Raw genomic sequence first — 13,720 nt, 5'->3', positions numbered from 1 at the left:
CATGGTGCCCCTGTTATATACCATTATAAAAGAAATGCTAGGAAGAAATCGTTTCTGTACGACAAACACTTAGACACAAGTATACCCAATGAAGAATGGAGATTCACTACATTCATTACAAATAAAGAAATAAAAGATAAACACAGACAAAACACTAAAAAATACTTTTGGTTAGATGAATAAATAAATAAATATTTTTTCTATTTAATAAAAATAATTAAAAAGAAAAACTATGGAATTATAAATACTACGAAATTATATATAATTATCACTTTAAACACAATTTTAAATAATAAATAAATAATAATAATAAAAAGCGTTAGCAATAATATATGTGGGTCATTCTCACAAAAAGGACAAATGACACGTTCATGACATTATTTTTAATAAATAATTATAATAATTGAAAATGTTGCGGGCCTTATTATAGAAGTCAACAGAATTTAATAAGATTTTATAAAAAAAAATTGACAATTTTAAATAATTGAATATAATCATGTTTATATAGTGTAAAAACTCCCCTCCGTTACCGTTCGCGAAGTAAGTTTTATTTAAAGAAGAATTATTGCATTCATACTGCAATAGGAAAACATCTTTTGTCTAGTAACATCTACTAATTACATTATTTATAATTGATTTATAAAGTGTAAAACAGAATATTTGTAAAATATTTTTTCCTAGAATTAAATAAGTTTTGTTCGCAAAGTAAACTCCCCTCCGTGACCAATTACAAATATAATGAGTAAATGAAAAAAAAAAATGATAATTGAGAAATGAAGAATTCAAAAGTGTTTACAGTGACGATGTTGTTTTAGTCAGTACACAACATCATGAAAGAAATGAAAACAATAAGTGTCAGAAAGATTTTCAGTTTCGCAATGTTCGTCGACACAAAAAAACTCCCCTCCGTGTCCACTTTAAATTTAGTTTTTTGATAAATAAATAATAAATATTATTAATAATTTTTAGAATATTCTTTTAAATATGGCGAATACTATTATTACTTTTTTTTATAAAATTTATTATTTTTATATTAGAATCAATAAATTTTGGCTACGCCTAAAGGAAGAAAACTCCCCTCCGTGATCGCTAGTCACATCCATCGATTATAAAGCCTCATGCAAAAAAATGCACCTTTTTCGTACCTCGAATTTTGAAACTTTCTTTATGCCAAATGGTAACATATGATGACCCAATAATCCCTGCAAAATTTCAAGATGAGCATATGCCCCCTTTCGGAATTACAGGGGGTCAAAGGGGGCCATGTCAAAAAAAAGAACATGTAATATTATCGAATAATAATGTTAAAAAAATCAAACGAAATCGTTCCTTCAAGATTTTCGTCTGCTGATTACGAATTTGAAGTCCGTTTTCAAAAATTCAAAATGGCGGAACCTATATGGTGGACAACAATTTAAAAAATCGATCCGATTGACCTGAAAATGGTTACTCGGAGGTTTTTGGGGTCGCTGATTACGAATCTGAGGTCCGTTTTTCAAAATTCAAAATGGCGGATCCAATATGGCGGACTACAATTTCAAAAATCAATCCAATTTACTTGAAAATGGTTACTTGGGTTACCTTCAGATTTGTGTTCACCGTTATTGAAACCCCCTAATTAACGATATTGAAGCCAATTAAATAGATTTAAAAGATAATTGTCCGACATTTTGAATTTTTTAAAACTGATTCCAGATTCGTAATCAGCGACCCCAAAAACCCCTGAGTAACTATTTTCAAGTAAATTGGATGGATGTTTAAATCTGTCGTCCGCCATTTTGAATTTTTAAAAACGGACCTTAAATTCGTAATCAGCGACCCCGAAAACCCCCGAATAACCATTTTCAAGTAAATTGGACTGATTTTTGAAATTGTCGTCCGCCATATTGGATCTGTCATTTTGAATTTTGAAAAACTAACACCGGATTCGTGTTTAGCGACCCCAAAAACCCTCGAGTAACAAGATTTAAACGGATTCGATCATTGTATCGGTGACAAAATATTAAACAATTATTTTTTAAACAATAATGTTCATAAAGATCGTAACAACGTATTTTAGAGACTTATTTAGGTCCTTCTCTTCACATAGCAATAGTCATAACAGTGGTTTTGAACTTTTTTTTTTTTTTTTTTCTTAATTCAGCATTTGTCCTTTTCGAGAGATTCACCCATGTAAATATTGTTAAATACTACTGTTTATTATTTTATTAACAACTATATCATAAAAAAAAAAAAAAAAAAAAAAAAAACCTAATAAATAAAATATCACTAATTATTGTAATGAACATCATCGATTAACACTTGTAAATATCAATAGTTCATAAGTTAGCTTAGATTAATTAATTTTCTTTTCTACTTCTCTCTCCTTATTCCTTGTTATTGTTAAATTTAGTTTTTTTTTTTTTTTTATAATAATTTATTCAGGTTATTCTAATGTATCGTTTTCATAAAATAAATAAAAGTACTAATGATCAGTTTTCAAGCCTTTTCTGATCGATATAAAATCTTAAAATGATATAATTTCTTCTTGAAATTAACAATATAATGAATAAAAGAAAAATAACTAACTCATATATGCATTCGTGGGCATAAAATAATGTACGCGACTTCGAGTGCAATGTATTAGCCAGTAAGTCCTAGAATAATATGTAATAGAATTTATTGTTTATTATAAATACTGTATTTATATTGATTTTGGCTATTAATAAACGTATACAAAATCGCAAATCACTGGTTCTCGTCCGATCACCAAAGTTAAGCACAATTGAGCGCGGTTAGTACTTGGATGGGTGACCGCTTGGGAATACCGCGTAGTGTTGGCTTTCTTTTTTTTTAGTTCGCCAAATTTTTATTAATTTTCAAAATCATAAAATGTTAAAATTATTAAAAGTTCGAAAGTTTATTTAATCAAAATAACATAAAAAGTAAATTCATCTATCACTGTAAAACGAAAAATATTAATTTATTACCTTGTTTAATACCAACTTTAGGTATACTAAATTGTCATTTGGTTCTATTTTTATACCTAAAATTGGTACTATTTTAGTTCTTATTTTTTTCTTGTTCTCTTCTACTTATTGTTTCATAAGTAAATAGTTTCAAATTTTTCACTTTTGAAAATTCAATGAAATAAACATTTGAATTTTTAATAATTCTAACATTTGAAAATTTGGTAAAGAAAAACATTCGAACATTTATAAAAATTCGATCAAATGGTTATTTTATTTAAGGCGTCAATTTTGTTAATACTAATACACTGAGAAAAATATGCTATTGAATCAACAGCATTTCTGCCAAAGACATAAAAATTATGGATTCAAAATCATATGCTATAGAACTCGCTATAGAATCTATATAATATTTTACAAATTCTGTAGCATATGTTTCAGAATCAATAATTTTTATGCCTTTAGTAGAAATGCTGTTGATTCAATAGCATATTTTTCTCAGTGTAACAATTTGTTTCTTTTAAAAAAAAATTTTTAAAAAAATAATTCAGCAAATGTTTTTCAAACATTTCTATATTTAAAAGTGTTCACTTTCATGTCAAAATTTTAATTATTAAAAAATATTCATAATTGAAAGAATTGCACATACACTGTAAAAAAAAGGAGTTGAATGTCAACTTCTCAGGGGATGCTATAAAAGTCCCACCCATTGGGGAGATAAAGAAAAGAGAGTTCAACTTTAACTTTTTACACGAGTTGGAAAATATGATCCTCCATTATAAATTAACTCAAAAGGGAGTTGATACTGAACTCCCTCCTTAACTCCCTAACTCTTAGTTAACTCCCTTTTTGAGTTGATTTTTAAATCGAAAAATCGAACTCCCAACTTCTAGTGACGTTAACTCTCTAAATTTTTTACAGTGTACACTGTAAAAAAATTAGGGAGTTAACGTTACTGGGAGTTAAAATTTTCGTGTTAAAAATCAACTCAAAAAGGGAGTTAATAATTAAATTATCTCCTTAAAACCAACTCCCTAAGCATAAAAATAAAACTCGTAAAGCATTACCTCCCTTCGCTTCAACTCCCAAAGGGTGGGACTTTTATAGCATCTCCTAGGATCATCATTTAGCAGAATATGTGCAATTCTTTCAATTAAAAATATTTTTTAACAATTAATTTTGAACAGAGAAAAACATACCCGCAAAGAACCTCGCACCGCATACATGAGAAATTAGAGTCCGATGAAGTTTCTTGAAACTTCGTAAATTTGTAGATTTTAACCCCTTAATTTATATTATTAAAATTTACCATTATTTTTGGGTTGATTAAACACATATTTAATAAATTGAAATTCTATTACAAAAGGTATAGTATATATGGAACGTGATTAATGTAACTAAGGGACCTTCGTCCTATATATTTCTTTTATTTTATAAAACACAAGTTGAGGGGTCCACTGATTATTCAAAAAATCTTAAAGTTGGCAACGAGAGACCCCGCCGGCGTCGTCTAGATCGTCCAACTTGGCGGTGGCGAGCATCGAGCGTGCTTCCTGCGTTGACCGGAAGTCGCGAGTCAGAGGCTCGGCTCTACGTAGCGTTACGCTTCCTTACGCGTATATCTACCGTCTCGGTGGCAGTTTGAGTCTAAGTTGCATCGTGAAAACGTAAAGTATATATGGGGGGGGCCTTTAAAAGCACAAACCGCAACAGTTTCAAGGACACAATTCTTGACAGTCCATCACACGTGTCCCAAGGATCAAAGACCCTCTCAACAAATCAAAAAACAAAAAAAAAAAAAAAAGAAATCAAATTAAAGACAAACTTTTCATTTATTTTATATATAGTGTGTACTCTGATAAAAATGACTGCGTCCTTCGTTTCCTTGAAAATTTTATGGTTTTGTGATCAACACCTTGACGGAAAACATTATTCTTTGTGTTACACCTGACAATTCACTTATTTATTTATTCTCACCTGCGGGAATTTCAAAATTACTTTCTCCAAAAAGAACTATATGGTTGACAAAATATATCATTATATATAGAAGAAACATTATAATATATAACAGAAGAGCAACTTCGGAAATGGAAATTGTACTTCAAGTTTCATCTTCCTGTTGTATTTCCTGTTCTTGGTTTTCTTCAACAATATATGCATTTCACGCTTAAAACCTAAATTTACAAAACTATATCTCAAGAATACAACCTGCTGCTTTCATTCATAAAAATTATTCCACTTCTTCTGAAATACTCCACAGGTTCTCTATTTTAAATCACATTGAAAACGATTTAAAAAAAAAACTCTTAACCATTATAGAATTTAAAATGCAGAAAATAACTTTTAATACTCTTCTTGTGAGGCGATTTTGAGGATGAAAACTCTCGACCGGAAATATATTCTTTTCATGTGCAGGGGGGGGGGGTATTTTAAATGTTCTTTTGAGAAAGAATCATTTGAATGGTTTAAATTCTAAAGCATTATAGATAAATGAATGTCAAATCGAGTAAAATAGACCAAAGACAATATGCTTCCTCCATGAGAAAGCAATATTTACAACGAATAAGTTTTTTCTACTTTTGTAAGAATATTAATAGAACTAATTTAATGATAATTAAATATTCGTAACGTAATTATTAACGCCTAAATGCACTGAATTTTTTATGTAACTTCAAACTCTTGATATTTTATTAAAAAAAAATATATATAACCATTTATTTTTTTCATGCTTTTTTACTATCGGATGCACGCAATTTATGTAATGGACGTTCGTCAAAAAAAAAAAAAATTTCCCCTCAAAATTCATAGATTTCTAATAAAAATGAATAATAAACGATTTTTTAAAACTTTTTTCGATAACTTATTCCAAACGAAAATACTGCTATAAGAAAATTATAGATAAAATGAGATTCTGCTTCTGACACATACGCCGCGATTTAATTTTGATAAATTTAGAACTTATATAAATTAAATTATTCTTTATACATGGCATTTACAGTCCTTTATGTTTGTTAATAATTATTATCATTTAACCTTGAATTTGAAAATGATATAAGTTTAATATACAAATGCAAAAACTGGAGATTCTGCTTTTGACATGTGAAAACAGGTCACATTTCCATTTCTGCAGAAATGGAAAACATAATTGACAATTTCATATAATTTCAATCGATTTTATACAATTCGTTTGAGTCTTATTTCGACTTTCATCGCAGATAGATGTGTTTATAAGTTACTCTCAAATAAGACAAGAAGACGTTTTAAAAAAATTATTAATTATCCCTCGAAATAAGTTTCAATATCAAGTGTTTTGTGATTATCAAATTTACCTTATATTTGTGTTATTTATCATTAAAAAGGCATGACAAACGAAGAAATCTAAAAAAAAAAAAATGACAGAAACAACATTTTCCGAAATTCTTGATAATATCAAATCTATGACAAAAATCATCGAAAATATCATGGTGCAAGTCGAAAGAATCAACAGTTTACTTTTAACAATTAACGGGCGAGACAATAATAAAAAATTTCACAATAAATCACAAAAAGCTTATAATTTAATTTTGTATAATGTCCACGATATTGAAGAACAAGAGAATAATACAATGACAAAAGTCTTAGAAATTGTCAACATGGTTGAAATGTCAATACCTCAAGTTTGTTTAGTCTCTGCCAACAGAATTGGCAAATTTAAACAAGGAAATCACAGACCCATTCGTATCAAACTTATCGCATTTAGATGGAAAAGAACATTCTTTGAAAAAGCAAAAACATTTAAAAAATTTGGCTTTAAAATTACAAACGATATGTCGAAAAAGGAAAAAGAATTGCTTAAGTCTCTATTTGTAGCGAAAAAATTATTAAAAAATCAAGGAAATCATAATGCTTACATCAAAGGAACAAATCTTTACTTGAACAATAAATTAGTCACCAATTTCGAGTTAAATGGGATTCTAAACTCTAATCCATATCATGTTCAAAGTAAGAAAAAAACGAATTTATTAATCTTATTATTCATTTATCGGCATATCTTTGGAACATTTAATTTTCATGTTCCTTTAATATATTTTCATTATTTTGTCAAATTATTTTTTGTAGTTCGAACACGGAATTGTGCCAGTTAAGGGTTAAATTAGTTGAAGCATTTATTGATTAAAATTGTAATTAATCTTAATTTAAATTCCATTCTACTTCTAACTAACCATCAATTCAATCAATCCAAAATTCAATTCATCAAAAATTAAAGCTCCCGAGTAGAAATCCCCAAGGTATGCCTAAAATGATAATTGGCCCTAAGCTGGTCCTAACTTGGCAGAAAATGTTAATATTTCCTAATTTGGTCCTAACTTGGTCCTGCTTTTACAAGCCATTTTAGTAATATCGGAGTATTTTGGCATTATTAATTATAATTAATAATAATATTATAATAATAATATAATAATAATAATAAAATAATAATAAAATAATAATAAAATAATAAAAAAAATATATAAATACAATAATAAAAATAATAAAAAAATAAAAATATACCATAGTTTTTTAAAAATTTTAATTAATTATTAATTAAATTTATATTAAACAAAATGAGAAGGGTTACATTTAATTTGAATTTTTTTGCCCCTACTTTTTCAATCCTAGCAGACGAAACGGACGTTTATTTGAAAAAGTCAGTTGCTTTGATTTGTTTTGTATCATTCGAAACAAATTTCCTTTTAAACAAAAAGTTTTTCTAAAATTTACATAAAGTTTCTTTGATTGAAATAAGTTGAAAAATTTAAAAGAATAAAAATTTCAATCAAAGAAGTTTCAATACTAATATAAAATCAAAAAAAATTTCTTTGATTAAAAAAATTAAAATTTTTCTGAAACAAAGATAATTTTTTTCAAAGAAACTTTCTATAATTTAAAAAAAAAAAGACTTTATATCGAAGAGAACTATAGTGGAAGAAACTGATTTATTTAAATCATAGGGTGCAACCTTAACCTTTGTAAAAGTCCAGTTATATTTAAATGTTTATTTTTTTAAAAAATCTACGAATATTTGATTGTTAATACATTATTTATGTACATATATGGTAATATATATATTATATATGCGTAAAGAAACAAAGATTTTATAAGTAAGTTTTTGTATATATGTAGGTACTAAAAGTAAGCAAATATATTAATTTCAATATAATATACAAAATTATGTTATCAAAATTTATTAACAAATAATTAATCCTATTAAAATTATGTGAATTTTAAAAAAGCTGGTCCTATCTAGGACCTAAAAAGGACCCTTATATTGGTCCTAAATAGGCACCCAAATTAGGACCAGGCTAAAATCGCATCACCAACCATTTTAGGACCAAGTTAGACTGCCAAGTTAGGACCTAGATAATAAAACGGCAAACTAGATAGGACCAAGTTAGGACCATTTTTCAATTTCCACACGGGCTGTTCTTAAATTTTATTCGATTCAAACTTTAATCAATCTTAAATTAATTTTAATTTTTATTGGTGAATACAAATTTGTTAATTGAAATTTTAAACAAATAATGCAAATTCAATCGATCGAAACTTAATATTAACATTCAAAATAAAATTAATTGATTTAAGTTTCAAATTATATGAATTTTAAATTGTCCAAATTTTAACTGACTTAATTTTCAAATTATACGAATTTAAATTTATTCAAATTTTAAACAAAATTAGAATAAAATTGAATAAATTGAAATTAGTTATACTTTTCATGTTAATTGATTTCTACAATTTATAATAGAAACCTCTCTTAAAGTCTGTCCTGTAGACTGAAAAAAAATTATTTAATTCGAATAATCGATTACTCGACTATTATCAAATAAATATTTATTTATAATTATTATTTGAGTCAATTAAATGGTATTTGTTTCAAATACAACAATTATTGGTTGAAATACAATTTATATTTAATTCAAAAGAAAATTATTTACATTAAGTAGATAATTTGATAATAGTCAAGTAACCGAGAATTTGAATCAAATAATTTTTTCTTTCACTGTAATATTCATTATACATTTTACAGAACGGTAAGAAATTTTGTAAATGGCTGTATCACAAGTCCAGAAAGTTATATATAAAATTTACTGAATTAATTATACTTTATGCTTGTGAAAAGTTAAATGATCCAAAAATATGCCCTTCTAAATTATCTTTTAAATTAAACTATTAATAATAATATGTTTGTCTGATCAATCCAAAAATAGACAAAAAGAAAATTGCAGCTAGAATGGTTCACATAAAATCGCACAACTCCCTACAAGACGGTAAAGGACAATATTTGGCATGCAACTGTAGACTAAAACAAGAATAGAATCACAATAACGAGACTACGAAAATCACCCATATAACTGGAATCTAATATAAACGTCTTATATTTTTGAATTGTTTCGTGATTAAAAATTTTATAGACATATTATGAAATATAAATTATCTGCACTTCCCGTGTAGAAATTACCCTATCAGGGCCCTAGTAGGGAATGAAACTCCACATCTGATCGGGGCCAAATCAGAGCTACCAGAAAATGTGGATTTCCTAATCAGGGCCACATCAGGCGTGGCGTTTCATTCCCTAATAGGGCAGCCTGATTCGGCCCCGATCTGGGCCCTGGCAAAATTTCTGCACGGGATTTGTAGAACGCTATGAAATTACACAAAATATATGTCCAATATTAGAGTGGTATTAATAAGTTCTAAAAATCATTAATTAGAATTTTCATTTAAGAGAATTTCATCAGATATAATTTTCATAAAGCCAAATTTTTATTTCTTCAAATATTATTTTGCAGAATTTTCATTAAACCAATTTTCTATTTTACTGAATTTTTACTTAACCGAAAAGTCATTTAAGGGGACTTTCTGGTTTAGAATTGACAAAAAAGGAAGGTTTTAAAACTTTTATTGTAAGAACAGTATTAAAGAAATTGTAAAAACTATTTTTGGACATTGTAGCACATTGCGTAGAGAAAATTTAAAAAATATGTTTGAGTGTATTTAGTTCAATTTCATAGCAGTAGGTGGCGTCTTCCAAAAGATACCTTTTTTTTTGGTACGTTAGATTCCGGGCAAACTTTAATACATAAATTCAAGTTCCAAACGGGAATCTCTTCATAAGGATTTATTCTTGTGCCTAAACCTCAAAAAAAATTTTTTTTAAAGGTTTTTTTATTTTTTATGTACATTTTTCTCAAAAACTCGCAAAAACGCCGTGTTTTTGAGTCAATTTACCTCCATATAAAAACACAGGGGGTAGAAATATGAGTTTTTAGAGGTTTAGGCACCAGTTTTTTAAATAAAGAATCGAAAAATTTTTGGAATTTCAAAATCGGTTCGGTAGATTTCGAGAAAAGCTCTGTACCAGTTCAGTTTGAAAAATGAGTTTTCGAGAAAAACGCGTTCAAAGTTTTCATAACATAATTCATTGAGTCATGAATATCAAACAACTTTTTATTACAACAGAACTTCGTATCCCGCTGTTTTTGGGGTCGCTGATTACGAATTTGATGTCCGTTTTGGAAAATCCAAAATGGCGGATCCAATATGGCGGACGAAAAAATAAAAATTTAACCGGATTTGCTTAAAACTTGTTACTCGGGGGTTTTTGGGGTCGCTGATTACGAATTTGATGTCCGTTTTTAAAAATTCAAAATGGCGGATCCAATATGGCGGACGAAAAAATAAAAATTCAACCGGATTTGCTTAAAAATTAAAAAATTATTGAATTTATATTTAACAGGATTTTATAAAATAAACTGAGACACCATAAAATGTCTTAAAAATTAATACAAAAATGTATTATTTTCATTTTTTTTTTATTTCTGGGAACGCATATTATTGTAATTCTTATAGGTTTTTTGACGCTGAACACGAATCCGAACTCAGAATTTTAGGTTTTCGAGAAATTTCATCTTGAAAATAGAAAAAATGCCTTTTTTAGGGTACATTTTAATTTTTTATAACGGTACAAATAATTCAATTTTTTCAAATGAAAACATCAAACAAGGATATCTCATACAAAAATAAATATTTTTAAAAGTTCTAAATTGCAGATTGTTCAGAAAGATATGAGCTTTCAAATGCATATCACGAAAACTTCAAAAATATTTTTACCGTTATAAAAAAATTAAAAAATACCCTAAAAGGGTATTTTTTCAATTTCAATTTCTCGAAAATCTACATGGAGGAAAAAAGAATTGTTGTGGTTACTAAAAATTATGTCCATACGACAATTCCGGATTGTCAATATAGAACCAGCAGTTCTATTTGTTTTTGGGACAAAAAAAAATTGTTGTAATGGGATTGTTATTAAAACTATTCGGATTATTGTTCGGTGAACAAACAGAATTGTTTCATGAACAAAGAAAATTGTTATGGAACAGTTGAAATAACAAAACTAAATTGTTAAATCAGCAATACAATTTGTTTTATTAACAAAGCTTAATTTGATTTGTCTAATACAATTTGTTTAGTTCCTTCGTCTTCTAAAATAATCGATAGCATATTTCAGTAGGTCATATTACCATAGTTTTATTTGGATTAAAATCTGTGGAACATTTACAGGTTCTGAATCAAATTCTTTGACCTGAAACCAAAAAATTATTTTGAGTTGAAATTTAATGTTAAATAATATTTAATATACATTTTGTATTTTTTAAGGTGAGGTTATGTTCAATAGTAACCAAAATGAAAGAATAAAGCTGTCAGCTAAACAAATCCGGATTGTTCCATAAGCAATCGACAGAGAGTTTGCTTCTGCAACTGTACGGAATTACAAACTGAACAAAACTGACAACAAAAAATTCGTATTGTTGTTAAAACAACATACATTTGTATTGACAACAATGCGTATTGTGATATTAACATTTCGAATTGTAATATCAACAAATATACTGACAACAATCCAAAAATTGTTTGCACAACAATCCCATTTTTCTCCGTGTACGATGATATAGCAATTCTGAGTTCGAATTCGTGTGCAGCGTCAAAAAACCTTTAAGAATCACCATATGTGATCCAAGAAATAAAAATGCTATTGCACAGTGTTATTATTGTGACGTCCCGATATGTCAAAACCTCACACTTTTTTTTTTTTGAAATTTGTCCTAGGATGAGGGATGCAGAATGTCCTAATTATTCTTTTATGTAATTTTTACACATCTTTAGAATTCGACAATCTGGTTCCTGGGTTTTTCCGTTCACATTTTCAGGAAACACTCAAAATCCTTTTTTTAATAAAAAATACCATAAAGCTGTTTCAATAGAGAAAACGCCTAAACTAGAAAGAGTATTGATACACATAAGGATCTTAATCCCTAAATTTTAAGATCTCAATAAATAAAACATCTAAAATGAACAAGTGCAATAAAGGATCTTGCATTCTCAGAAATGACAATTCCTTAAAAGTGTGCGAGTTAAGCCTTGCAATAAAATTACAATTAGACAAAAGAGCAAGGGGCCCAACTCCGCACATAGCGTAAACATTTGTTGGCCAAATGTTTTATTTCACCTTCACCTCAGTGTGTACCTGGTCCACGTGGACCCTAAGGGTTTTTAATACTCAATTTAATACTTAATTTTCTCCTTTTTCCAAAATTTTCCCTCCACCTTTAACTTTTTGCAAGTTTTCTTGAGAGTAGGAATGAACGACGCGGTTACCCGGAGCGTCGTCCAACTTCTTTTAATCAGTCTCTTTTCGGTCCCTGTTCGCGAAATTCGCAATTGGTTCCCTTCCTGAACCAATAATTCCTTGAGGTTCGACCTTAGGATTTTCAAGGAGATTTTGACTGAAAACGCGCTCTCTTATTACTGTATACTTCCTATTTGTAGCATGTCCAAATCTCAGTGATTTCCTATAACCGTATAAATCCTCGGAATTAATATTTGGTTCAGGATAGGATCTAATCTCCGTTTCGTGAATATACCGTTTTACTTTAACTTTTATATTCATTGAAATTTTATCTTGTCAACTTGTATTCTTTTTAAACTTATTAATTTTATAATTTTACCCTTCTGGTTTATAGATTTTGTAGTTATCAATAAAATTCTTAATTGTTCTTATATGTGAATTTTGTGTATTAATGTGTTTCGTCGAGAAATCTCATTGTGTGCGTAAGTTTGGTAAATAAACAAACAATTTTAATTCAACCTAACCTATTTTCTCTCTCCTTCTATTTTATTATTTCTTCCTCTAATAACAATAATAAGGTGAGTTTCAACTCTTTGTAAGTAACAAGATCCCACAAATTCTATTTTTTAGCCGCTCGAAGAATAGAATACAATATATAATAAAGGATATAAATTTAATTGTCTACATTTTGAGGTTAAGTTCTTCATTTTTCTTTAATTATTTTTTATTTTTTATAATAAATTATTTATATGTTGCGAAATTAATTAGAAATTTTGGTGACGAACTTTTAGTTTTTCCTTTAACCTTTATTTCCATGCCGTGACGTAACATTATACAGTCATTTGAGGCTTGATAATATTCATCTTGATTCAACTTGATTTTTCTCTCCGTGTATATATAATGACACTGAAGTTACCAATGTTGAATCGACGAAAAGAATTTTTTTTTCCTAAGATTGAATATTTCTCCGCCTTAATTGAGGATTTTTAATGTTTACGAATGTATTCGGGACCAAAATAAAGAAATTTCAATATAAAAAATTGGTTCTTGACCTTTAAACAAATCTGAAAACGAAAAATTCGTTGGTTGATTACCAACGTTGGTAATTTCCGCGTTATTGTATATA

General features: G+C 28.1%; 2 protein-coding genes across 4 annotated transcripts in view; one reads left to right on the top strand and one right to left on the bottom strand.

Moving 5' to 3' along the window:
• LOC127282519 (neurogenic locus protein delta) overlaps window positions 1-13,720 on the bottom strand; it is a 247,978-nt gene that overhangs the window by 195,045 nt on the left and 39,213 nt on the right. The window lies entirely within an intron of this gene.
• On the top strand, window positions 6,573-9,395 carry LOC127282530 (uncharacterized). Its single transcript, XM_051306825.1, has 2 exons — window positions 6,573-6,929; window positions 9,176-9,395. The coding sequence occupies exons 1-2, from the start codon at window positions 6,581-6,583 to the stop codon at window positions 9,280-9,282; spliced, it is 456 nt and encodes a 151-aa protein (XP_051162782.1). The 5' UTR covers window positions 6,573-6,580; the 3' UTR covers window positions 9,283-9,395.

This window comes from Leptopilina boulardi, unplaced genomic scaffold (assembly GCF_019393585.1).
Source record: "Leptopilina boulardi isolate dan_hultmark-lab unplaced genomic scaffold, ZJU_Lbou_2.1 LbouV2_300, whole genome shotgun sequence".
In the NCBI taxonomy this organism is placed as follows: Eukaryota; Metazoa; Arthropoda; class Insecta; order Hymenoptera; family Figitidae; genus Leptopilina; species Leptopilina boulardi.
This window is presented reverse-complemented; position numbering and strand designations above follow the sequence as displayed.